Raw genomic sequence first — 27,649 nt, 5'->3', positions numbered from 1 at the left:
TTTCTCAAAGTCCCCATTGCCCCCCCCCTTCCAGAGCATGGCACACCCCCCCTCCTGGCATTGTGATTGAGTTACAGGACTGATGGGAGATAGCCCCCTGGCCCCTCGACAGCCGCACTCAGAGCCACTCAGCGCAGGGACGGCGTGTCAGAGCGGAGAAGACGGTTATAAATCATGGCTCCATCTGCAGACGGCCCCGTCTACGCATCAGGCCTTTTTTAACCATGTTTTCCTCCCTGCTAACCTTTAGGGCGCTCCTTTTGATGTATGCCACCATTAGGGCTAATGGTGCTTCTCTCACGTAAGCCGTTAGAGCTCGTTAGGGAGGAGACTGGGCCGGCCTGGGAATACAGATGTGGCCTTAATAAATCAATTAACCTGCTGGGGAGAGGAGCCTAAAACCAGATGCACTGGGGAGTGTGTCAGAGGAGGATTATCTCAGAATATGTGTAAGGCCTACAGTAAACTGACTGTATTGTCTTGCAACAGAGAGAAATATTATTGCTGAAATATCTTTATGAGATGATTTCATAGGTGGATAGCTGGATAGACTATAAACAAGATAGTGAAAACCAGGTCCATATTAGGTGAGATAAAAGTGCATCTTTAAGCATACAGACATTAAAAAAGAACATGTTTATATGAATATAGAGACAAATGTTTTTTGGTTTAATTGTGTATATATATAAATATATATATATATATATATATATATATATATATATATATATATATATACACTCCTATAATGCTCTTATGATCTTATAACTAAAAAAAAACAATATTTTGTTTGGACTTTAAAATAAATAATTAAATATCATTACAAGCAATAATAATAATAATAAATAATAATAATAAATAAATACAATTTTATATATATATGTATATATATATATAAATATATATATATATATAAAGTTTTGTCACATTCTGAAAACACTTTTCATTATTAAACCAAATATAGTATCCAAATAAAATAAAGAATACATTTTTAGAAGAATGGGCATGCCTATTCACAATAGAATCCAAAAAGGAGTACTGTTATAACTCAAAGGAAAAAGAATGAAAGGAAGTACAGAGCATGCCAAGATGTCCTTCTGGAAATTAGATTTATCAGTTATTGAAATGACTAGCGATATTTATATAGCAACACTGACAGTATTGTAATAAAAACATTTTGTGACAATTACTACAACTATTTTACTAGAGACTTTACTAGTATGTTTCATAACTATAAACTAAACACTGACTCTTTATGGTTCGAGTTTAGATAAGGCCCATAGTACCATTCTAGACTGGCTTATAGTTCAGCTTAGGGTTAGTCTTTAAGTCAAGGGGACAAAATTATTTATTATTATAATTATTTTAGTTTTTTTATTTGTGTTTGACCCTTTCAAATATCTTACGCTCATAGTGCTTGTGTGTGTCTTCAGAAATGTTTACTCACTTTTGCAGCACTGATGACTGTAGCAGTGTAGGACTGGGAGTTATCTCCACATGCCCCGCCACGGGACTGATGACACCGGATCAGCTGCACACACGCACACACACACACAATCATTAGTCCACAGAGGCCTGCCTGGCGTCTTCATACAGAAAGGGCGGAAAGGGCCATTAGGACCTAAACCCCTAACCCCTTCTACATCTTACCTCCTCCAGACTTTCTGTCCCATTCAACATTTAAGGAAGAAAACTCACTCACTGTTAGCCAAAAGTCATTACGCTACACCAGACGCACTGGTCCATCTGTTCATTACTGAGAAATGTCTGACCTCAATCGTACAGCAGCAAACAACACTCCATTAAATGAACTTGCAGCAAATCAGAAACTTTTATAATACAGTGCAACAATAAAATCAGGTCTATTTAAAATGCTTTGGCTTTTATGCAATATTTAGTGCATTCTACTCATAACGATTTGTGGCCTTTTAGAGAGCGTCCGGATTAACAAGCTAAAAATATTGAGGGAGAGAAAAACACAGTGGTGTATGATGTCTACCTTGTTTTCTGCATAAGCCAGCCATCGGCTTCCTAATGCTATGGGGTTGAGGTTAGGACCAGGACACGGATAGCAGCCTGCAACACAGAACATGAACATTACTGCGACAATGCTTGTCAGTTACTTGAGATGGAAAACAGCTTATTTCTCAAAAGGAAGCTATCTGAAATAGGTAATAGATTCGAATGCATTTATTTGCACAGTATTTATTAGGTATGATCTTCACACAGGGTTCAATTTGTGAAAACTGAAATTGAAGGCTATGGAATTTAGTGACTGCAAGATGGCTCCTAAGCTTATTAACCACCAGACAGTTTGACCCTTGAGAGCCATATAGGAAACACTGGCACCATGTAGCCTGGATAAGAACGGCTGCAGGGTACAATGTGTGCACACCCCATTAATCTGATCTAAGATAATATAAAAATACTCTATGTGACATAATGTAACAGAACGTTACAACAAAGAAGAAAAAAAAAACTTAAAAAGCACCAAGCATTCATATGAATAGGTCTCTTTTTGAAGATTTGGTGCATGGAGCCCTGATTTTAAGACGTGATGAACAGAACTTGAGGTAAGCCACAAGCAGAGAGTGTAAAGCTTTTGTAAGGCAGAGGGAGCCAATGTTACAAGATAACATGTGTTTAACATACCCTGTGTCCCGGAACTATTTTCATTATTGTTCTCAAACCTCACATCTATCTCTAGCAAGATACGGACGTGTGCCGGACTAAACGGTCGTATACTCCAGAGCTGGGCTTCCGTTTCAAATGGAGAAAGAGCTGACAGTGTGATGGAGAATATCGTCCTGGTTTATGACTTCTCATAATCGCTTTCAAAAACAAACATGTCTAGTCTTGATTTTTTTTTTTTTTTTTTTTATGATGAAGAAGCTTTAGAAGAAAGATTAACGATGTAAGGGGTTATTGACCGCGGTCATTTCCTGTGGCACAGACGTGGACTGGGAAAGCAGACAGACAATGAGAGCCATTAAAACTACGCTAATGGCAATTTACAACAGACGATTGCTTAAGTGGGGATAGAAGGCCTGGTTTCGGATTGTGATATGGACTTCAGAGGACACAGTGGCCTTTACTGTAGAAGTCAAAGCGTGTTAGGTGCTGGGAAAGGACAGACTTAAGAGAGTATACAAGTGTTTTCATGTAATGGCCAGGGTGAGTGATTACCGGCCTGTCGGGTACGGAGCCTGGGACCGGTCTTTGATATCGTATAGCTGTGTAGAGTGACGAGGTAAAATGTCTCCAGTGCTCCGATTGCATGCATGGAGAAGAGATTGTGCAGGTTCACACAACAAAAGACAAAGTGAGTGCTTTTTAATGATGTCATTGTGTGCGGGGGTTTAAACAAAACTGGAGGTCCTTCACTGGAGTTTAAGGTGGACGAGTAAACAAAACTGTTAGATTAAGACCAAAGACTGCTTACTTGTGACAAAGAATTTTTTCGTAAAAGTGCAGCTGTCAAAGGCGGCAATCTTTTCTTGAAGACTGACGACAAGAATCCTGCAATTAAAGATACAGAGGAAATCCATTAACAGCACATACAGATAACTGGAATAGATCCTGATCCAATTATGAAAAAGAAGCAAAAACAGAAATTGCAGGACATTTGGACTAACAGGATACCTTTTGTTGCAGTGTAAATCATAAATAGGTGTTTTAAACTGAATTGACTTGACCATTTCTCCTGTCCTTAGAGAATACAGGTCCACACAGCAGTATGGAGGGCTGGTCCTGTTAAAAAAAAAAAACAAAAAAAACATACACACATGGCAGCAATTATAAACAAAGCACAAATCACAAATCCATCAGTCTTCATTGCAATGCATCTGAAACGCATTGAAAGCTAAACAATCCCATAGAGAAGCAGTTTCCCAATTTAATTGCATCAGTATTCTTCCCAAAAGTGTTGCAGCCATTTCCTTCCCAAAATCTTACATTAAATGCTTTGTCAAGTAACACATCAGCACAAGTCTGGGGGAAGGAAAAGTGGCTGCTGGCACAGAGGACCTCAGACATTAATCCTCATTAAAAGTTCACCAACTTCCCTGGCACTGCTGGGTCTGCCGAGTCAAGCCGTCAGCTCGGTGGGATGTTTCTGATAAAGCAAAACGTCCCCTTTGATAACGATAATTCTGCTCTGTACGAAGCATCTCTGCCTTACAACGTGACTGCAGCAGAGTGCACGGATCAAGCCGAGTGAGAAAAGGTCACGGCGGAATGCAGAACGGAGAAACGAGGATGCAGCTTGACTGATCTGATTGTCTCTGTAAATAAAGAAAATCAATAACTAGTGATTCACTGACAAAATAACTGGCTCCGAATGCAACCACTAATGATTTTGATATGTCTGTCACTTAATTGAACTGCAGGTCTGCCTGCTTGCTCGAACTGATTTGATTTTGAATCATAGATAAGATTCGACATGGACATACGATTCGGCAATTACATGTGAAATCCATGGGGGGTGTCTCTCATCATACGCTGGTCCCTAAAGAGGAGCGAAATTGCTATTAAGAAGTCAGTCTAAAAGGTTGTGATATAATGAAACAGGCCAAGCCATGGACCAGAGGTCATCGACTGTGCATGAACATGGAAAGTATTTCAGTTGACTGAAGCGAGAACAGTGGTACCTCGGTGTTTGACCTTAATTCGTTCCAAAAGTCTGGTCTAATACCGATTTGGTTTGATTTCCCCTTTTTCGGAGACATGGCTATTGAAATTATACCACAAACGATAGCGTGGGGTTAAAACACAAGCACTCACAGGTGATGCTTTCAGAACAGATGACCCACGTAAACTGCTTCATCTCTATTGTCTCCGCCAGGTTACACCACATGGAAAGCGTGCGCAGCATGGGCGTTGCTAGGCCATTTTTAGGGGGGCTTTAGCCCCTCTAACATTTCAACTCAGCCCGCCTAAAAAATCCGCGATTCTCCATAAACTATACACAAATTGGTGATCTCCTCAGTCCCTTTTAAATTTCATATGAAAACGGCGGCAGACTTCGGCACCTTCCCCATCTTTCAGCGCGTTCTTCAATCCGCAGACCGCGGCGTCGCAAAGTGAGGATCAGAGGACAAGTGTGTGTGTGTCTGTGTGTGTGTGTGTGTGTGATCAGGAAGACTCATATTTGGCTTATTCAGTACTCAAATGTTATACACATCTATGCAATACAGTGGAATACTGCAATAAGTTTACTTTCCTTCCCTGTTGGTCAAACATTTATTTTATTTATTTATTTATTATTTTTTACTATTATACCCTCATTGGGGACTGAGCCCCCCTTAAATGAAAATCCTTGAATTGCCCCTGGTGTGCGGTCACAATAGTTCTTTTTAGGTCGAGTTGAACACAGAAAAATATTTTCGAAAACTTTGTGTCAGAAATACAGTTCACATTAACATTCCTTCAAATTTTGTTCGAAATGTTTATATTCGTTGTATGATACAAGAACCGGCGTTCCTGACGGTCAAGTCGTACAATGAAAATATTTTCGTACACCGAGGTCAGATTGACCTCGAAACGAATACCGAAAATTCAAACACAAGGGTGGTCGACGACTGAGGTACCACTGTGTTTGAAAGGAAAATGATAAAAAATAGGAAAAGAAATGGTCACCATTCAGAGAACCATTACACCTGCAGCTACACCTGTAGCTGCTCCTCTGTTTGCAGCCAATCACAAATTAAGGTAAATTACCTAGCTGAAGGCATCTCATCAGACCAGAGGTCAGTTAAAGGGATAAGAGTATCCAAAAAGTTCCATAAAGTTTTCATTTGTTGTTTGATTAGACATCACCATCATCATCTTTTCCCCCATTTATGCTGCTGGCTTAAAATTCAAAAAACGTCTCATCTGTTTAGAGTCTGTGGTGCACGAAGTCCCAGTTCATAAAAAAACAATCATTTCAAATTGTTTTATTTATAGCCAACATTATTGGTAAGGTGTTAAAATGCATCTCATCACTGTTCAGTCATGTTTGCTGCTTGTCCTGATCTTTGTAAACAGCCCAGTCTGTAGCTGTTGTATGATAGGAGACAGAGCATGCTGATGGGTGGAAACTGTCATGTGACCAAACCGAGGAGCAAAAGGGGACAAATCCCCCCAAAAGCCCTTCCCAGCATAAACTGTGCAGACGTAAAGAGCAGTTGACACGATGTGGCTGTAACACTGGCTTGCTTCAAAATATGCACATATTAGTGCATCATAAAGCAGCCACAGACTGTCAAATATGAAAGCGGAAAAGACTAAATGAAAAACGATGAGGCGCTTGAACATTCTGCGCTTCGAAGCTCTGTGATGGAAAACCAGAAATTTCTTAAATGTGCCAACTAACAGAAGAGGAGCTGTGAGTGGAGCTGTGATGAGACACAAACAGCACATTTTCTTTCTGCCCGAAATAGATGTGTTTGACCCACTTGTCCGCATCATTGTGAGACTGCGGGTGAGTAATGTTCCGGTTTGCTATGTGTGTTGGCCGTCACACAATAACACAACAGTGAATGGCAGACCTTGGGTCACCCTACAAGCTGAGACACTGATGGTACCTCTTAGACTTGTGTTGCATTTCTTCAACAGTCTACTGTGGTCTGGCACTGCATCCAGTCCTTTTTAAGAAAAAATGGCAGGGATACAGCAGCCCTGATTTCATGCTGAACTCAATATATTCAGCTTTCTACACTTACACTACAAGCTGAGCCAGGACTGGATTATAGCATGCGTGTAAACGCCACAATTCTGAGAGCTGTGGCAGCGACCACAGACACGAACGAGGCCGCACACTGCCATGCCCGGCAGCCAGCTCCAGCACAGATGGATTCACAGGCCACAGCCGGAACAATCTGCTAAAACCCTGGCACTCGAGGAGCCCTAACAGCATCGTCTGGCCAATAAAAGAGACAGAAACCAAGCTGCATGTGTTTGTGTGAGTGCGTGTCAATGTACTCTGTTTTACTCTCTTTATAGCAACTAAATGAGCACATAATAATAGCGAAGCGGGTGAACACGTTTCAGCGACAGCTTCAGAGTGTGTTAAATGTAAGGCAGCATCTGGAAAAGTTACTGCACTTTATTCTCATGTTGCTTTGATGCTCTTTTTAGGCTCGCGACGTTTAATCACTAGGATAGAAATGAGACAAGGAGCCATTATTATTACAGCAAAAAACACTCTGGATTCAAATCCTGAGATTAATAGTGGCATTTAACTTCTCAAACTTGTCTTATAGCCACTATTCATTGATTTCAGCATTATCTGGACCAGATCAATCCAATTTAAAGCTTTTTGGAGCCAATTTGACACAAATGATATGCTCCCAGATTGATTAATGGGACAGTGATAGCCATGAAAAAAAAATCATCATATTGGTCACTTCAATTACCTTTTTGGATGAGAACTAATGGCCTGCTTCTAATGGAAGCAATGCACTGTCATCTATAATACAATTTCCTCTCACTGAAAATCTAGAGCTCGATTCAAGAGTGACCGTAAATTTCAATTACCTTTATAAAATTATATCAGAGCTTCGGTTCTGCACACATGTAGGTGATATTGAGCACCAATATAATGCCCTTGTCTACGATTTTTCTGATCCCATTTTATCAATGTCATATAGATGTTTTCTTCAGCAAAAGGGCACGCGTAAAAAAAATACGATCCATTAAAGTGAGACCGGCCCTTTTTTTTTGTGCATGGAACAATTTTTGCCTTCTGGTTTCTTTTTTTCAGCCAGAAAATCCCCAAATTCAGACATCAGCCAAATGTGAGAAGGCGTAAAAAAAAGGCTTCAGGCATGAGCTAAGTATTAGAAATAGCAAACTGGACCAACTTGTTGAATTTTCTCTCTTAAGAGCAGCAAAATATTGCACTGCTTATAAGATATATAATTTGTGAAGCGTTATTGCCATGTGAAGCATTGCAATATGACTAAATCATTCCACCAGACGACAATTTTATTGTGTCCGTTGTACATCATGACCTCTCGGATGTCAGGTCGGGTCTTCAAGGCTGACAAAATGTGCTGCTGATTCAGTGTAACCAAACAGACAAATATAAATAGCCAAATAAATAAGTAAATAAATAACCAGTGAAAGACATCCTCTATTCTTTTGCCACATCACAAGAATTTACACCAAAAGCACATAGCAAGGCGCGTTATGATGATACAGTATAGCGCAATAATCCCAATCTGCTATTTAATCCACATCATGCAGCCTTTACACCATCCAAAATCACTTAGTTAATCATACAGTACAATCCTGCAAAATGACCACAAAGCAGTCCTGCAAAATCCATTCCGCTTCACATTAGGAAGCTCATAAAATGTATTCTGAACTTTTCTTGTCCGGCACTGCAACTGTACCAGATGGGAAATATCACTACTGATTTTACAGCCGTGGTCTCGCTTTAATTTTAGCAACACGTCGGTTGACAACCGTCATTATGGAAGATGCTGACCATTTCATCACTTGGTCATAAACTTCTCATCTGTTATTCTAATTTACACTGGATGTGCGCACAGATCTCGAACCGGTCATGTTTCCGAGTGAGCATTTAATCCATAACTTTATTAACCTGAGTGAAATGGTCCATAAAACATAGAAGCCCGGAAATCAAGAGGTTTTCCAGCAAATAAACTTAGCTGCCAGAGAAATTCTTAAAACATTGCCTAGATTCCTAATGGAAAACAAACAGCGAGGACTGAAAATGGAAGACAAGCCAAAGAAACCAGAGCTGTACACCGACTATTGAAAATACTTCACCAATTCATCTGGTCATTCTTATCAAACTTCTACAATACTCCTTCAGTAACAGAATATCTTTCATTGCATTGTACAGATATTTGCCACGACTGAACTTCATACAAGTCCATATTTACTTTCAAGTAAATCTAGGTACAGCATGGACGTTTGTAAGTGATGAGTCAGGTGGGTGGTAACAAAGATATTTTCAAAAAAGAATTCGGACACACATTGCTTTAAATCCTCCTGCTTCTCTTGAACTGAGCTTCAGTACACAACAAACGCTGACCACATCACAAGATTCTCGAGGCCTGAGGGGGACCTTTGATTTCGGCATGCCGTGGGCATTAGCGGGAAAGTAATTAGGGTAAAAAGTTCAACCGCAGCTCTTTGTCTGCCTGAAATACGTTTCCTCTACTTTCACTGGGGTCTACCATGTATTCACATGCACGCTGGTAACACACTGGCGTCAGCATTCTGCCTCTAAAGCACCATGTAATTCCAGGCTGGTGTTTACAATCTTAATTACTTAACATCTACTTACATCTATCACCTAATTCTCACATCAGCATACGGCAGAGTTAGGAGAATACGTATTCATCATAAGTGTGAGGAGCCTCCGAAAAAGCAAAGAGGTAATTAACGGACATGAAGGAAGCCCTCGGTTCGTCTTCACCTTAGAGGTCAGACGGATGAATCACATAAAAGACATTAGATGAGGTACAACAAAGTTAATCCTGATTTAACACCTCCACATATCATGTGATAATCAAAAAACAACACAGTGAAGATCTCTAAAAAAAAAAATGGTGGAATCTGCAGCGAGACCATCCCAACTGTATAAGCTATTAATAGGAAAGATAAGAAACAACGTTCTGATGGAAAACCCTTTTAAACGTGTAATAAAGAAGAAAGGTACACTTCAAAGCCTTGCACTTTCCTATCCTTAGAGACCTTGACTTATGCGCAGTCCACTATACGATGCTGATCTGACAGATTCTGTGCACCTGGTCTGTACATTCCAAATTTTTTCCTCCCATGGGAAAGAAATGTGCTTATCTTCTGCCTTATTCTAAAAGAAAGGTCTGTGCTTGACATATCTATCAGTGGGTCATAACATTGGCCCATATCTCAAATTACTTTAAACCCACAAATGACCTAAAGTGCACTCGGTAGAAACTAAAACGCAGGTAGAACAAAGAGGAAGAGTGAGGTGCAGTAGTTGAAGTACCACATCACTCTTTTCAAACTGAATCATCAAAATGAACAAGGTGTGCGTGTAAGAGCGTGTGTGTGGGGGGGGGCAGCGTGCAGGGGGAACAGCGTGCAGGGGACAGTGTGCAAGGGGACAGTGTGCAGGGGGAACAGCATGCTGGGGGAACAGCGTGCAAGGGGAACAGAACAGCATGCAGGGGGAACAGCGTGCAGGGGAAACAGGGTGTTGGGGACAGTGTGTTGGGGGAACAGTGTGTTGGGGGAACAGTGTGCAGGGGGAACAGCGTGCAGGGGAAACAGGGTGTTGGGGACAGTGTGTTGGGGAAACAGTGTGTTGGGGGAACAGTGTGCAGGGGGAACAGCGTGCAGGGGGGACATTGTGCAGGGGGAACACTGTGTTGGGGGAACAGTGTGCTGGGGGAACAGTGTGCTGGGGGAACAGTGTGCTGGGGGAACAGCGTGCAGGGGGAACAGGGTGTTGGGGACAGTGTGTTGGGGGAACAGTGTGTTGGGGGAACAGTGTGCAGGGGGAACAGCGTGCAGGGGGAACAGCGTGCAGGGGGGACAGCGTGCAGGGGGAACAGTGTGTTGGGGGAACAGCATGCAAGGGGAACAGCGTGCAGGGGGACAGTGTGCAGGGGGAACAGCGTGCAAGGGGAACAGAACAGCATGCAGGGGGAACAGCGTGCAGGGGGAACAGTGTGCAGGCGGAACAGGGTGTTGGGGGAACAGCGTGCAGGGGGAACACTGTGTTGGGGGAACAGTGTGCAGGGGGAACAGCGTGCAGGGGGAACAGCGTGCAGGGGGAACAGCGTGCAGGGGGAACGGCATGTTGGGGGAACAGCGTGTTGGGGGACAGTGTGCAGGGGGAACAGTGTGGAGGGGGAACAGTGTGTTGGGGTAACAGTGTGCTGGGGGAACAGTGTGCTGGGGGAACAGTGTGCTGGGGGAACAGTGTGCTGGGGGAACAGCGTGTTGGGGGAACAGCGTGCAGGGCGACAGTGTGCAGGGGGAACAGCGTGCAAGGGGAACAGAACAGCATGCAGGGGGAACAGCGTGCAGGGGGAACAGTGTGCAGGCGGAACAGGGTGTTGGAGGACAGTGTGCAGGGGGAACACTGTGTTGGGGGAACAGTGTGCAGGAGGAACAGTGTGCAGGGGGAACAGCGTGTTGGGGGACAGTGTGCAGGGGGAACAGCGTGTTGGGGGACAGTGTGCAGGGGGAACAATGGGCAGGAGGAACAGTGTGCAGGGGGAACAGCATGCTGGGGGAACAGTGTGTTGGGGAACAGTGTGCTGGGGGCCAGTGTGTTGGGGAACAGTGTGCTGGGGGCCAGTGTGTTGGGGAACAGTGTGCGAACAGTGTGCTGGGGGAACAGTGTGCGAACAGTGTGCAGGGGGAACAGTGTGCAGGGGGAACAGTGTGTTAAAGGACAGTGTTTTACAGGACAGTATGCTGGGGGAACAATGTGCTGGGGGACAGTATGCTTGGGGAACAGTGTGCAGGGGGAACAGTGTGTTAAAGGGCAGTGTTTTACAGGACAGTATGCTACGGGAACAGTGTGCTGGGGGACAGTATGCTTGGGGGACAGTATGCTTGGGGAACAGTGTGCTTGGGGAACAGTGTGCTGGGGGAACAGTGTGCTAAAGGACAGTGTTTTATAGGACAGTGTGCTGGAGGACAGTATGCTTGGGGAACAGTGCGCTGGGGAACAGTGTGCGGGGGAACAGAGGCTCACCCATGCCCTGTGGGGGTTGTTGTCACTGGCTGTTGTTTTTGTCCCCCTATCCCCCCACCACCACAGTTATCGCAATGTGCTTGTCATCAAATGCTGTGGTTTTCCTTAGCTGACCTGTTCCATGTCTGGTTGTTAGTACACCATTGGTTTCTTTTTAAATTGTTGTGTTGGCTATACTCAAAGATGTGCAATGGCTTGTTTTTGCTTGTTTTCTCCTTTTAAGTCAGCCGAACACGGTAGAAAAGGATGATGATGATGCTGTATTTCTGCTCTATCATCTCATAATGAGCTTTTGATCTCAAACACAAATGTCTTCAACGTGTATTGAAAACAAAACAAATAAAATTAGGCTTGTTCTTCCAATATTTTTGAAGGGCACTGTATGTCAACATTAAACTTTCCCACTCTTTTTCCTGAATCCATTGTTTTCAGAGATGCCAGATAAAATTCAGGCTCTTGCACATGCAAAGAATTCGTCTGTCACACCACAATCTGACCCTGCAATACTCACTCAGGGATGACAAACGCATCTTGCTGAATTCACAGTAAATTTCTGCTGGGTCAATGCTGGTTACAAAAGATAAGAAACCCTAGTGGCTATCTAATATTAATAAAAGCACAGTTACATATATAAATGGCATTCTATTTCACTTAACCAGCAAGGGATAGGCAACACAAAGCTAGCGGACACCACATAATTCCATAATGTTTCAAAAGAAAATCATGTGCAATGAATAAAACTACCTGAGGCAGAAAAGCTGAGAGGAAGCAAGCATTAGATTTTGAGGACAGTAACTCCAATCTTAATTACAAACAGCTAACAGGACTGCTCCATATGGTGCATACAGTATGCCATCCGACATGCAAAAGGTGTAAAGAACAAAGGGATAATGACTATATGACAGCATTGTTTGTTGCCAGACTGAAACATATGCCACTCTGTGACTTGGAAGGCCTCGGCACAAGAAGAAATCCACCGCTCCTGACGCTCATTGCTCTGGCAATTGACAAAGTGACTAATAGGAAGATGATTAAACAGTGTCAGTAGCTGGTCGGTCTGATCCACAGCTCTGGGTGTGAGAGTATAATTCGGCTCAAGTAGTTTAAAAGCATCGCTTCCGCAATCCTCTTAATCCCGTCTCTCAAATACTCAAGAGATTTATCATTTAATACACTTTAGAAGGGATATCTCACGTCAAAGGTTTAGAATGAAAAGTACAGCTTAACATTATAACAGGTTTTTGCTCAGTCTCTTTAAAAAGAGATGTTCAAAAAGCAAAATAGATTTCCTCCGTTCCTGCTGTATAATTAATAACCAAGCATTAGGTGCCAGCAGGATTTTACATGCCTAATGCATACATACCTAATTGTCCTTACAATGCATGTCACACTGGGTAAGGACAATTAGAGCCATCCTAAAAATACTTCTGATCCCTATGATAACATTGTGCATTGTGTGGCTCCCCACGTGCTGTGGAATATTTGAATAGGAGGAGTTGTTGAGCTGAGCATCTGGCTCTGTGCTGTACTCAGAAGGCTGATAGTGAGTGAAGTGCTGGAGTTCTGCCAGTGTCCCAGAGCCAGAGTCCAGTCCAAAAAGTCAGGACCTGAGGCCAGAGAAGAGAGGAGAGGACCAGAAGCTGAGCCTCCACATGCCCCAAACTCTGAAACAGACCCAGCTCTAATATCCGCAATGACGGAGGACTGCATTAGTGGAAAACCATGCCCACATCCTCTCTAAAGAGATGTGGTAAGTCGAGGGGAAAGGAGCAGTTGGGAGGGTACTGTTTTCTGCCCAACAACTTAATTTCTCCACATGTCAAAGAACAAAAGCAGGCTTTCTAAATGCTGAACTTTTAACCTCACAAGAAATAGCAACACCACAAAGAATTAGAACCCCTATTACGTACATCTTTATGACACAAGTCTCTCAAATGTGCAAACACCTTAAAAAATAATAAAAGAAACCAATACCTATAATGATGCTGGAAGCTCAAATCCCTTCCAGATTCAAGCAGGGGTTTACCAGTAACGGTCTAGCAGAAGAATTCCATGCTAATTTGCAGGCTATGTTGGCACGGGTGCGCGGCATGAAGTGTAGCGTATGTATTTTGCTGTCAGGAAAATCACCAGAGCCATGCAATGTTTGGGCTTAAGGCATAATCCTTTCCATTGATAAAGTTATGTTGAGTGTGCCTGGCTGGAATTCGGCCGCGAAGGATTCAGCACGCATGCTTTTTCCCTTTTCAGGTTTTCCTTTAATTTGCAAATCTTGTAATCTAAGCCTAAAGCTGTCTGAACCGACTTCTAAACCAGCAATGCTATTTCAGCCAACTCTCCAATGTGCTTTCCATTTAAGTGTCAAGACAGAATGCACTCTCGTGGTTGACAAAAGCTGTTATTTCAAGATGATGATATACTAAAAATTGTGAAGACTTTGGTTTATAAACTATTTCCTTTGAAGTCAGGCAATTCGGCCCAGGAATTTCTTTTAGGAAATAATACAAAGCAATAATTACGCAGAATAAATAAAAATGGATGGCAGTAGAGCTAAGCAGACACTTGCATTGTAAAGTAGCAGTCGCTGTGCAACTCAGCTGTAGGCTGCGAGTTACGGTTTTCAAGAAGAGGCAGGTTTTCTTCGTTAGCCTAACCATCAGTGGGGGTCAAACCCAAACCCTCAGAACAAAACAAAGAGCGAGTGAGAGTATGCCTGTACAGCACTGAGGTCATGGAAACATTGTGGTGGTCCCCATCAAAGCAGGCTGAAGACAGAGTCTATTTCCAGAGGAGGAAATATTAAGTTAAGATCTGTCAAATGGAGACAAAAGTGGCAGAGGTGGCAGACATTGCCTCGGGTGGCAGGCAGTGCTAAGCTGGCCTCTGGTCTGGGCCCTCTGGAGCCAGCCGCTCATTCAGTCTCGAAGGTTTTGGTTGGGCTATCAGCACAGTGAAGAAAGCTTTGATGCAGCTTGTTACGTACAGAAAATTACATGCTTGTGATTTGGGCCTCATAATATCTAAATGTCACACAGAAGGAAGGCTATCACTTGGACTCCCTCTGCACGTTAAAAGGGGGAAAATGTCATAAACCGGACAACAACGGAACATTCCATTAACACATGCGGTTAACTTCGTGTTGCACAAGTTTAAATAGTCTCGGCTAAGGTTTCACGAGCTATACAGCAGATGCATATCAGACCATGAACTAACCATGTAAGAATGGCAAATTAATGACTGTGTGACCTAAGCAGTGCTTTATCCATCAAGTTTGATTTTAAATAGTTTCTATTGCAATAAACAGCATTTATATCTCCGTTTAATTAAATCGTGAGGCAGGAATTCGGGGCTAGGTCATGTGTGCGCATGTGAGTAGAACAGGTCCGTAATAAAAATGTATCGGCAGCATGTGAGCACGGTGAGGAAGTGATGTCACTGTTCAGCACTCACCCCGAGGAGCCTGCGCTCTTGCAAACGCCGAGGAGGGGCCGCTTCTCTGCAAAGCTGTCAGTGTTCAGGGGACCTGCAGCCGGAGGGACAGAGGAGAGAATATGAACTGCTGACCCGCACAAAGAGAGACATTCATACGCCGTGTGCATGTGAGGCATCTTGTCGGTCAGCCAGAGCCACCCACTACACATGATGATAAAAAGCAACTACCACAACAGGATGTGTGTTGATTGCATTACAACAGATACACTGTAATCAAATTATGGCTTTTCAGGGAAATAAAAACAGCAAGCATTTCTTTCCTGTCAGCCTACACACTCACCCTGAGTGACCACTAAATAAAGCCAGGACTCACACAGAGAGTTATGCAAATCAAATGAAATTAAAATACCAACATGCAAGACATGAAGCATGTGCTGAGAACAGAAACGCCAATTGGTGTAATGTGTTAACACGAACGTCTCTGCACTGGCTCTGCTGAAAAAATAGACTTCAAAGCTTTAGGAGGAGAGGAGAGGGCTTTTAGTCTGACTGGTTTTAATTTTGAGAGTTTAGAGAAATTGGAGCATTGGTTTAAAAAAAGAAGAAGAAGAAGCCGGTAGGCATATTTCAGGCATGTTGCTTTATGTTTACAGATCCCATATTTATCTAATTCTTCTGTTTTTAAATAAAGGGGTGAAACTTCCAATCACGTCAAGACTGCAGATGATGTTAGCTTTTCGAAAGGCTGTAATTTACTTAGCCGTGCCATGACAATAATCATCTGCAGGAAGGCAGAGTCCCTGTGGCATAGCGTGTGAGTGTAAATGTGCTGCTCCGAGACCCCTTAAGACGAGAAAACTTTCCTATCATCGTTACGGGTCACGATATCCTGTAATAATGTAAAAATAGTCACTAAACACAATAGCTAACTGCTGTCTTCTGCTTGAAAAACATAATTTAAGCAAGACAAGTCTTGTCTCAAATTCAAAAACAACTGAATCTGGACACAAATCATTTTCTAGGCCAGCTTTTACGTGATTTATGATTTCATGCAAAGGTAAAACAGAAAAAAATGCATGCGAGGAATGAATACATCACAGATTTTAGCTCACTGTTAATGTCTGGCTATTGCCTCTGTGGTTAAACATCACCCAAAATATAGTAACCATTAGAAACCTAGTGGAAAAGAAATTATAGAATTGTGGCTTGGGCCTTTTGGGAAAGCAGAACTTCCTCCTTTATTCTGGGAAAGACCTTGACTTATTAAAATTGACACCTATTTTCAGGACTTTCCAAATCCGCCCACCCAGGCTCCCGGTTGAAACAATTACTCTTTTTAAGGTCCATTACAGTATAACACTGTTTGCAGCATACAGATTGCAATCAGTTTCCCCAGTAGAACAATTCATTTTATTTTGCAAAGAAGCGTTCTCCTTATGTGTTGGCTATCTGCTGCTTCTTATTACTGAAGCTAGCTTTTATCCATGTCCAGCTTGTATTGAAAGTCACCATTGTGCATTGTTGGGGTCTGCCAAAAGACCGGAACACAAATCTAGACATAAATGTCACATTAAAATGCCGCTTGGGAGATTTCATGTAGCTGAATTATACCTTGTTGCTTACAAAGAACTGTGAATATACTATCTAATGAGTCCGAATTAGAAAGTTACAGTGGAAATAAGGAAGCAAGAAACAAAGTGGATACTTTCAACCTTGCCACAAAGACATTTTCCTACCAAATGAGGTGCACTGGAATTCAACAAGGCATGGAGTGTGTACTTTTGTCAGACTGTTCTATTTCCTTCCTCTGACAAATGGACTGACCAAAAGCCTGTAGAGGCCAATACGAGAGTTGTGATGAAAGAGGAGGAAAAGTCTCTGAAGCCTGCAGCCCCCCCACCCCCACCCCCCGTCTCAGCACGGGTAAAATCCCAGCTAGTCCTCTGACAGCAGGCCAAAGCTGATCTTAAAGGGCTGATTTTAATATTAGCAAGGGAAAACAGCAGGGCTCTGGCACGCTCGCTGCAATTAAGGAGCAATGGGTAGTCTTTAATTTCGACATAACACAATACAAAAGGCTGAACGAAGGGAGACTTCATAAATTGTGCTGTTGCAAGTCGAGTTAAAGGGTCAATACAAAAACAGACCGCAGAACCTTCTGAGAGAAAATTTCTTAAATGGTCACGCAATGTAGATATAACTTTATAGGGATGGACAAATCATAAATTCATTAGCAGGGGGGTAAGGAAAATCTCCAGGGTGCTGCCGTGTCTGGAATATAATAGCTGACATAAAATAATAAAGCATGAAGTGCTAGTTAAGCGCATTAATACAAACTAAGCAAAATCAAAAAAATAAAGCAGGAGAGTTATATTATAGATTTTAAATTAGATTAGATTCAACATTATTGTCATTGCGCATGGGTACAAGGCAACGAAATCTGAAAAAATCTGTCATTGGTGCACACTATTTTATTCACCTCATAGAAAACTGTACTAAGTTGTCTTTATTTGTCATATATACAATACTGCACAGTGAAATTATTTCTTCACATATCCCATATTTGGGAGATGGGGTCAGAGCACAGGGTCAGTCATGATACAGCGCCCCTGGAGCAGGTGGGGTTAAGAGCCTACGGTGGCAGTTTGCCTGTGTTAGGGGCTCAAACCCCAATCTTCCGGTCAACGACCTAGAGCATTAACCACTTGCGCTACCACCACCCCCGGTAGCTCTACCATTCTACCAGATCTTGCCTCAGCGGCTGTGTGTAGTGGAGCAGGTGGTGAGATTTAAAGATGTGTGCTACTGTTACAGCATCACGCTGGAGCACACCACTGTGAAGCACATTTCATTTAAACATAGTTTATCTTTAACATTTAAATTTATCCAATTTGTCCTCGGAGCAGCTATGAATCTGAGGTTCAGATAAAGATGCTCTGGGCTTTACAGATCCTAACGCACACAAGCCCCTTAAATTACACTGAGATATGAAAAGAAAAATACTCACTGATTTGAGGGGCTGGGAGGATACGAGCAACTCGCACTGGACCGTGCCGCACAGAGAAGAGCTCCTGAGCTTCTCCAGTCAGCTTTAGAAAAAAAGAAAAAAACAAAACAGATAACACAAATAGCACTGTTAATTTACAGAATTGAACAGCAATGTTAGAAATATAATTTATCTGCTTATGAGTTAATGAACTTGTACTTTGTCTAATGGACCAGTGATGTAATATTGGGGGGGAACAAAGCAGAATGTTTTTATGTCTGGAAAAACATATCATAAAAGGCTTTCACTAATACATTTCTATGGATCCAACTGTACTTTCCACAGACATAAAAAAGCTCTTGCACGGAACTGAAATGATGCACTGTTTGGTTTTGTCTGTGGTTATGAAGTGATTTGTTATTGAGCCACAGTACAATGAGGATCCAAACACTAGCTCTCTCACACCTAACCAAATCAAACCACAAAAAGCCTGAGATGTAGAGGTGGGAGATCAGATGGGAGTGTGGAGTGGGTAGATTCGGAAAGCCCTGAAAATAGGTGTGTGTGTGTGTGGGTGTGTGTGTGTGTGTGTGTGGGTGTGTTTTGAAATACAAAGAATGGGCATTATCACATTAATGGCCATAATCCGTGTGTTTTAGTCAGACAATCCCACCAGATTATGCTCGCTCTTTTGCACAATTAGTAGCTTTCACAGAGAGACGGATCAGTCCTGTTTTTATTAAAAAACAAGGGTCACTTGGCCACCAAGATTAACCGGCATCAAATATATGGTGTGATTTGAGAAAAAAATTGCACGATATCACGGATAAAGACTACACAAGAAAATCCTTCCTGGGCGAACAGACTGGAGGAATAATAAAAATGTGCCAGATTGCAAGTGTTCCATTAATACAACTGCCATGTTGCATTACACATTGTCCATGTGTCGTCCATTTACAGCTACACCACTATTCCCTTACTTTTTATGACAGCAATATGCAAAATTACTTCTGGTTCCTGTACACTTGCCCGTTTCGTGAAATGAATGTGGATTGATGAAATTCATCAAGCAATCACTACAAGAGCTCCATCTGGAATTCATGACATCGCAGCTTTATGGCTGTAACACAGTGTACTGTACGAATCAAACTGGAGAGGATGGCTGATTGCGGAGAAGTGTAATGGACTGCTGGTCTTCACGAGAGATAAACCTTATAAAGTAGAAAGGCGTAACATTGCAGACTGGAACATGGTCCAAACTGACCACGAATATGCTTTCTGCTGACAGCACAGCACAGCTGAATACCTGATTCGGATTGGTCAGCAGGTATTATGTCATTTTCTGAAACAGCAGCTCTGACACTATTCCTGTCCGCATGGTTTATATTAATGCGTACATTCCAATGTGTTGTCCAGTCCCTTGAAGATTACACAAGGAGCTTGCAAATATTTTTGAAAATTACTGCAGATTCGGGTCAAGACACAATGTGTGGCCTCATCACAATGAGCATTCAGGCAAAGTCTGACTCAGGCAAAGCCTCTTCGCATTGAATGTGAGTACAGCTATCATGGAAAGTAATTACACATGTGTCTTCAGTGTAATAGCTTAAAAGCATCCTTTTGCTTTCAATTTCACCGGCTGAAGATGTTTTCCACCGAAATAAAAGCACAAAAAACATCACGAATTACGAAAATAGCTGCAGAAAAAAATCAAGCATTTTTATTTGCAACAATCACAACAAAACTCCCGAAGGGCCTGGTTGTAATTTTTACAGGAACAAAGACTACACATTAATGGATTAAGGCATGGTGACGGGATGGTTATTTAGTGTCCAGTGCTACAGTGGTCATTTTTATGTTTTCTATACGGGCAAGACTTCAGGACTGATTTAAGTTAACATGACATCTGCATTTTTTTTTTTCTGGTAAGGGAACGTCTGTTTGTAGCTGCTATAAGGTATGCCTGAATGTTTAATTCCTTATACAACCTCTACAGATCTGGCTCTCTGGAGGCTGTCGATCATCTAAGACATGTTTGATGCTTGAGTTTTGCTTTGCTTTGCTTTTGCATTGGATCTGTCAAAGACACACACACACACAAAAAAAAACCTTTCTGTACATACACATGTTCACACAGTATAAATCCAAGTTTCAAACCGTGGCCAGTACTGAAGTGATGTCATGCAGCTTCCTGATGTGGTTTAATGCACAGTATGACTTACAGTAATCCATAAAAATGGAGAACACTTCACAGTGCAGCTGCACCACGTTACATTATATGGTAACCATTTTGTAAAATCAAACTCACATTTGTCTTTGGTATGATTCCATGTGAGATGAACAAGAAGCTAAGCTGATTAAATTCACAACGTAGGCACAAAATAGCTAACACCTCAGACGCCCAAAGATTGAAGCTGGAAGCAATACGGTTCAGCTTGAGCCATCTAAGTGTGCAAATTTAGTGTAAACATTAAATTACAAAGATTTGGATATAAGGTCAACAAAATTGAAATAAATCTAGTTAACTTTTACTATTAAACATAAAACAGCATATTCCATATAAACTTCTACTACTTATTATTTATTATAGATCTGCCTCATAGCTAGCGAAGGGTGATAATGACAATATAATATCTATAATCCGATCAAATATACAGCAATAAACATTTATAAAATGCCAAGAATATTGTGATACTTTTTATTATTATTTCTTTTGAATCATTACAAACTGAACAGATGGTTATTTGGTGTTATTTTGTACATGATCATTAAAATTTTTAAATGTCTTTTCCACTTTTTTTTAGTGTTTTAAACATATTAAAATAAACAAATTAGCCCTTTTCAAACTTTTTAAATACACACTAGCGTTTTGCTGTGTTTGGTAGCAAACCTATGATATGCATCATGCAGCTTGAAATGTCCTTGAGCTGATATTTTTCTCTTATCGTAGTTTAAGTATAAAGAAAGCTTTACACTCTCACTTGAAATAACTGGAAAATTCAGTAAATGGGATTTTTCACTGAAATATTCCTTAAATACAGACTGAACAGGCTAAACAGCAGCTCGGACGCCTGCGCTACATATCACTGCTCCAGACACCTCTCCACTCCAACAGCCATTCACTTCACCGTGCACAATCTGCCTGTTATCTCCACCAGTGAACAACACCTTTCTAGTCAAAGACCTTGCACTCTGAGGAAATGTTAATGCGCACACACACACACACACACACACACAGCAGATCAGCTAGCCCCGTTCCTCCACCTCCAGTCCTTCAACGCCATTATGGAGGGTGTCGGCTTAGCGACTGTCACAAACACTTCACCGTCACTCACGGCCAGAAACTGCTCAGCTTTCAGCAGCTTGGCCAGCCTAGAGAAAAACAGACTACTAAAAACAGATAAAGACAATGTGGCTTAAAAGATATTTTAGAAAGTGAAAGGTGAGACTGAATACACAAAGAATGCTGTGTACGAATTAAGAATTAAAAACTGAAGTCAGGAAGTGATAGGCATATTTGCACTTCCTGTATTTAATCATCAGTCCTGTGAAACCGGACCACTTAAAACCTTCAACTACTTTTTTCAATTTCATTTCTGCAGCTATAAGCCTGTTCACATCATCAACAGTTCAACAGATGATTATATAGAATTCTATTTATTGTATTTGTATAAATAAAATAATCATGCAAATAGGAACGACAAATGACATATGATGACAATGAAAATGATTAGCTAACATACACGCATCTCCTTTCTCCTCTTTTAATTTCTATTAACGTTTTAAAATTAAGCTTTGTCTTTGTCACTACTGACACCTAGTGGCTGCAGTGTAGAACTGCATGCTGTAGAATTCCCTCAGCGTCGTATGCACTTACACCTACACATGCATACTTGAAATAAACAAATTCAGAAGTTAATCTGCCTTTATTTGTTATATATACGTCACTGCACAGTCAAAATCCTTTCTTCACATATGCCATCCACTGGGAGTTGGGGTCAGAGTGCAGGGTCAGCCATGATACAGCACCCCTGGGGCAGGGTGGGTTGGGGGCTTTATTCAAGGGCCCAAAGGTGGCAGCTTGGCAGTGCTGGGGCTTGAACCCCGATCTTCTGGTTAATGACCCAGAGCCTCAATGCACCTTTATGAAATACTGAGGGCTTTGAAGTACTTTGTCCATGTTTGTTACATTGACTATAACAGACAGTGAACAGTAACTACATCTACATCATCATCATCAGCAACAAGAACCATATCAGCAGCAGAAACAACAGCAAGAAGAAGAAAACAACACGGTAACAACAACAGCAGCAACAAGAATAAACAACAACAACAACAACAACAACAACGACAACGACGACAGCCTGAGAAGACGGAAAAAAGAAGAAGAGGAAGAAGAAATGGAAGAGAATGAATTGGAATAAATTTGATGACAGCGAGAACAAAAAGAGGGCGAACAACAGCAAGAAGAAGATGAACCTTAAGAACAACAGCAAGAATAATAAAACAAATCCTGACTACAAAAACAACACCAGCAAGAAGATAATGATGAACCATAACAACAACATCAGCACTGACACCACCACCAACATAATAACAAAAAGAAAAAGGAAGATGAAGGTTTTTTCCTAGATTATGTTAGAAACATGGCACTATTTTGCTGCCACTACATTTTAAATATACTTTCATAAATTTATATATATTTACTACTTATACAGACAAATAGCTATTTCTGTTACATGAAGCACTACTAGGTATTCTGCTCCCCGGGCTCTCTTGTTGGGAACACACTTTATTTAGTGTAATCCACTGGAACTAAAGATTTGCATGGGTTGGAAACACCAGCAGCTTTCGCATGCTGATCAATGACTCAGTGACTCTTCACTGAAGAGAATAAAGCACTTACTGATACACTCCAGATTTGCATTCCGTCTGCATAGCCAATCATCAGACAAAGAGGTGGGTCCACACCGCTGCCGTGCATCTCCAAGAACTCTGGTGAGCGGGCCACATCTGAACACGCACACACACACACACACACACACACACACACACACAGAGAGAGCAGCATCTCAAGAGGAGCAGGTGTGCACAAGCAAGAGCATGTTTTTAGCATACTCTAAACCCTTTTGTAAAGAGAAGCTTCAACTGTCAGCTGTTATCACATAATGTGTGAATGGCAGATTAGTAAAAACAGCCTGAGGGTCAACAGTGAAAAAGCCGTGCTGAGCTAAACAGAGGTCCGCTCTATAGAATTGACGTTCGAGCCCCATTTAGGGGTTAAATAATTTGTTCGCTGCATTGTGACTGGAAGAGTAAGGATCGGTTGCCTTATTATGATCCAGATTTGTAACACTGTACAATAAATTATGGCATGAAAAAGCTTTCAAGCATCCGAGCAACACGGGAAATCTGTTTACAGACGATTCGAGCCGCTCGTGCTACAAATCGGAGACGTGGCGGTGCATCTTCGGCTGATTGATTGGAAGGCTGACTTTTGCTTTGAAATAAAAACTAATGAAATGATGGAAAAATCGTGGTTAATGCAATAAAACGGGCCACACCAGCCTCCACGTAAAACACCGGCCTGCTGTGCACATACTTTGTCTTTTTGATGTATAAAGGTACTCTCGTGTATTGAAAGCATGCAAGACAAATGAGCCATGTGCTTAACAAGAATCGTTTTCTGATGGGACTACTGTATATATTCCGCTTTAATAGAGTGAGACATTTTATAAACAAAAAGCTGTTCCAAGTCTGCTGTCAAATTACAGTTTCGCTGGCACATGTGCATGAATGTCGATGAGAAAACGCAGAGCTGGCTCTCATCCCCTTTAGGGAGAAATGAACCATCACAGCACACACAGCTCAGTCTTTGCCAAACACGTCAGCCTCGCATGAACACTAATAACGCATCGCATCGCAGAGATTGAAAAAGGACATTGATGAATGAACGGCATTTCAAAATAATGTCCTTTTTTTTTAACTATTACGCGTATTACTTATTATATAGAAAACAACTTGCTTCTATATCTAGACTCTCATCCCCTTGCTGGTAAGAAGAAATATCTCTAGCAAAGTGCAGGTCGATACTCAAGCAACAGGACCAAATACTGAGTACTGATACCCATTATATTTTAAAACCGACTGCTTTAATAAATTGTTTGAGGTAACAATGACGTGAAGGACAGGAAGTCCTTCCACCAACTCCAATAACACGTCCACGACATAGAAACGCATCTGTTGATGGAGAACAATAAATCCTTGTCACCTGTCTTAGGAAAGTGATAGTGATGCTTTTCAGGAAAAAAAACAGAAATTAACTGTGTTCAATTGTTTACATTCAAAGGAGATTACTATTAACGTAATCTATTCATTTCTTCAGAAGTAACTACATCTAAATGCAGTTAAATGAAGCATGAAAACAAAAATGATGCACATGTTGTTAGTACACTAAAAACACCGCAAATAAAAAGTTTATTTTATATTCTTTGGATAAATGAGCATCACTTTTTCCATTTTTTTTTTTTTACAGTCTGCTGTCTTCTTGGATTTAGTCTCCTAAAGTTCCTTAAACTTAACATAATGAGGTTAAAAGAAATGAGATGCAAAAAAAAAAAAAACAGAAGAAGAAGATAGGGAAACATTGCTGATGGCACCGAGGCTGCGGGTGGGGCGTCTCTTCTGTACACGAATAAGATGTTAAATGAAAACAGAAGCTTACCATTGATGTCTGCTTTTTCAAAACGAACCCAAATGATCTTTTCTTTTTCGTCTGTTGGAGGTGTCCCAGTGTAGGCCTTCAAAAGTGAAAAACAGAAACCTCAGAAGACAGAAGATGACTTCTTGAGCAGATCTACGGTTTTATAGCAGAGCATTAGGGCTGGCCTGAATAGCATTTTACAGGCTTTGAAGAGACTTTGTGTAGACTGTGTTTTCCTGAACGAGTACACAAATACTCGTCCAACTTCCCTCTCCCAAAATTATACCTTTGTGTTTTCCATTCTGGCTTCTTTTTAAAAGCAACTTCATGTTTCATTTGGTGTAAAAAATGAAAAGTGAGACACAGGACATGAAATTTGTAGCTGCGAAGGTGAAAATGTACTACTGCTAACTGAAACAACATCTTTAAAGCTATAAGGTAGAGAATGAGTTAGGTCTTTTCTGGAAGTTATCTGCATTTGGGTGAATTGCAAATGGCTCGCAAAATAGAACTCAACAGCGCATTATAAAGGGTGGAGAAAGCCATTATTTCATTGCCTACGTGGTGTACTTATATAGTGAGGAGGAAGATAATGACGAAGCACTAAATAGAGAAATAAATGCTAATGTAATAATGAATACTCGAGTATTTAAATTACTCCGGCCTGCCCTGGCGAACACTGTCCACTTTCAAAACTGAATCATGAAGGAAAACAGAGCACTTCAGACCTTCACAAAGCCCTGCCTATACAAACCATGCAATATTTCACAGCGAGGAACCCAAGTCATTTTATACATTCATTCTGAATTACAATCATGTGAACAGTGAACAGAACTTAGTAGATATTAAACCCCAGAGTTTCAAGGTTATTGTTTAGTGTAGAATGTTAAATAACTTTATTCAATTTACTATCCATCTAAACATCATCCTTGTGCATAATCCATAAAAACGATGGATTTCTTATCAGTAATTCAAAGACTGACTCACTGTCTATACAACCCAAGCTTCACACTGAGGAAGAGATTTCTTCTGCATGCTTTCAGATACAGATGTAAAACAATACATGTGTAACATCATCTTCTTGTTTAGTTGTGACTGGAAATGTTGATTTAAATGAAAGAAATCAGATTAGTAACAGAACAGGGGAAAAGGGACTTACCTGAGGGACCACATCTTGCAAAAATGTCACTACACTTTCCATGTAAGACTGCTCCCTGCAAAACAATGACTTTATCATAAACCCACATCCACAGACAGTTAAATCACTATACAAAGCTGCTTCAGAGCTGTGCACACTTAAGAGTGTTAATGATATTGTGTTTGCTTGATCGATATTTTCAGCTGAATTTATTTGTGCAGAGCTTTTAACAATGGATTTTTCTGTCTTAAACCAGCTTTACAGATGTATAAAAACAGGAAAAAAGTGATAAAGTTTACATTTAAGTTACTATTTTATCCCTAATGAGCACGCATTAGGTGACAGTGGCAAGGAAAAACTCCCTGAGATGAGATGAGGAAGAAAGCTTGAGAGAAACCAGGCTCAGAAGGGAACCCATCCTCATTTGGGTGACACTGGACAGTAAATAATGTAACTGTTGATAATGTCCTTTCTGCAATAGCAACCAAGATCTCTTGAGGAACTATTAGGTCAGTGTAGTTTCTGAGTTCATTATTGACTTAGCAATTCCTTGCTGAAAGCTGACTGAAGTTGTTGGGTGTGTTGGTGTCAAGCGAGCAGTAACAGTAAGTTGTTTAAAAGCAGTAGCTGGGCCATGCTCAGGAATTGTAATACTAAATACTAGGGCACCTATGAGCCAAGTAATGTAGCTAATATGTAGAAAACGGAAGTCTAAGAGCCGTGGCCTGGGTTTGATTCCCAGGCAGGGAACCAACCCAAACACTGGGGGTTGCACAAGCCAGTGCACTCTCAGTGCTGGGCCCAAGCCTGGATAAAATAGGAGGGTTGCATCAGGAAGAGCAACCTGTGCCAAATCAAAACATGCAGAACAATGATCTGCTAAGCGGGTGAAAAAAGTAAACATTTATATTGATCATTTTTTGATATTGATTCAATTTTCTTGTGTCACGGATGCAAAAGGCTGAGAACATCATTCCAGTTCTCTGTGCTAGGCCACGGCTTTTCCTCAGATGTTTTCAAGTGAACTGTGTTATATAATCTCTCCAGTGTGTCCCCGATGTCCACTGGAGTCTCCTTTCACTGCAACGTGGCTGACGCAGGACCAGGAGCTGACCAGGAGGGTCCTTATAATCTACTCAAACCACCTCAGATCTTGAAGCCTTAATCAAACCCATAGCTTGTGACAATAAGTGAGGACAGGAATGTAGACTGACTGCTTAACAAAGAGCTTTATCCACAAACTGAGCTCCTGCTTCACCATTACAGACTGGTATAGCCACCACAGCACTGCCGCTGACATGACCCATCTGTCAAGTTCACACTCTCTATCCAAAATGACTTCGCAAACAGATAGAGAGTGGTATAGAGTAGTAGAGAAATGTCAGCACTCGTCCCTCCCTACATAAATGTTCCAACACACACACTGACTATTAGATTACACATATTGATTTCTACTGACGTAAAGAAAAATGTACAACCAAGGGAAGGAACGTTATACTGTGAACATGCAAATTAAGACATATTTAAACAAAATGGCAGAAATCATGAGACTTGTGCTTGCTTACGTAGCAGCCTGGGCTCGAACTATAACCCCTCCAGCACAGCGACTCGGTCTGCGCGGGGAGTCGGACGCCATCGTTGTCCGGTGTGGCTCCTGAGAAAACACAGAGTTAGAGGACA

The 27,649-nt window shown here is 41.4% G+C and overlaps 1 protein-coding gene across 4 annotated transcripts in view; it reads right to left on the bottom strand.

Moving 5' to 3' along the window:
- Positions 1–27,649, bottom strand: part of bcas3 (BCAS3 microtubule associated cell migration factor) — a 195,618-nt gene that overhangs the window by 167,205 nt on the left and 764 nt on the right. For all 4 annotated transcript variants that reach the window (XM_058413601.1, XM_058413602.1, XM_058413604.1 and 1 more), the window contains exons 2-11: positions 27,535–27,623; positions 25,991–26,045; positions 24,853–24,928; positions 23,035–23,141; positions 18,150–18,231; positions 15,161–15,233; positions 3,643–3,750; positions 3,443–3,519; positions 2,000–2,076; positions 1,448–1,531 (exon numbers count right to left, since the gene is read on the bottom strand). In XM_058413601.1, coding sequence (XP_058269584.1) covers positions 1,448–1,531; positions 2,000–2,076; positions 3,443–3,519; positions 3,643–3,750; positions 15,161–15,233; positions 18,150–18,231; positions 23,035–23,141; positions 24,853–24,928; positions 25,991–26,045; positions 27,535–27,605 — 810 coding nt within the window. In that variant the 5' untranslated portion in view covers positions 27,606–27,623. The remainder of the gene's footprint in view (positions 1–1,447; positions 1,532–1,999; positions 2,077–3,442; positions 3,520–3,642; positions 3,751–15,160; positions 15,234–18,149; positions 18,232–23,034; positions 23,142–24,852; positions 24,929–25,990; positions 26,046–27,534; positions 27,624–27,649) is intronic.

Source organism: Hemibagrus wyckioides, linkage group LG17 (assembly GCF_019097595.1).
Source record: "Hemibagrus wyckioides isolate EC202008001 linkage group LG17, SWU_Hwy_1.0, whole genome shotgun sequence".
Taxonomy (NCBI): domain Eukaryota; kingdom Metazoa; phylum Chordata; class Actinopteri; order Siluriformes; family Bagridae; genus Hemibagrus; species Hemibagrus wyckioides.
The sequence above is the reverse complement of the archived record's forward strand: the minus strand, read 5'-3'. Positions and strand labels throughout refer to the sequence as shown.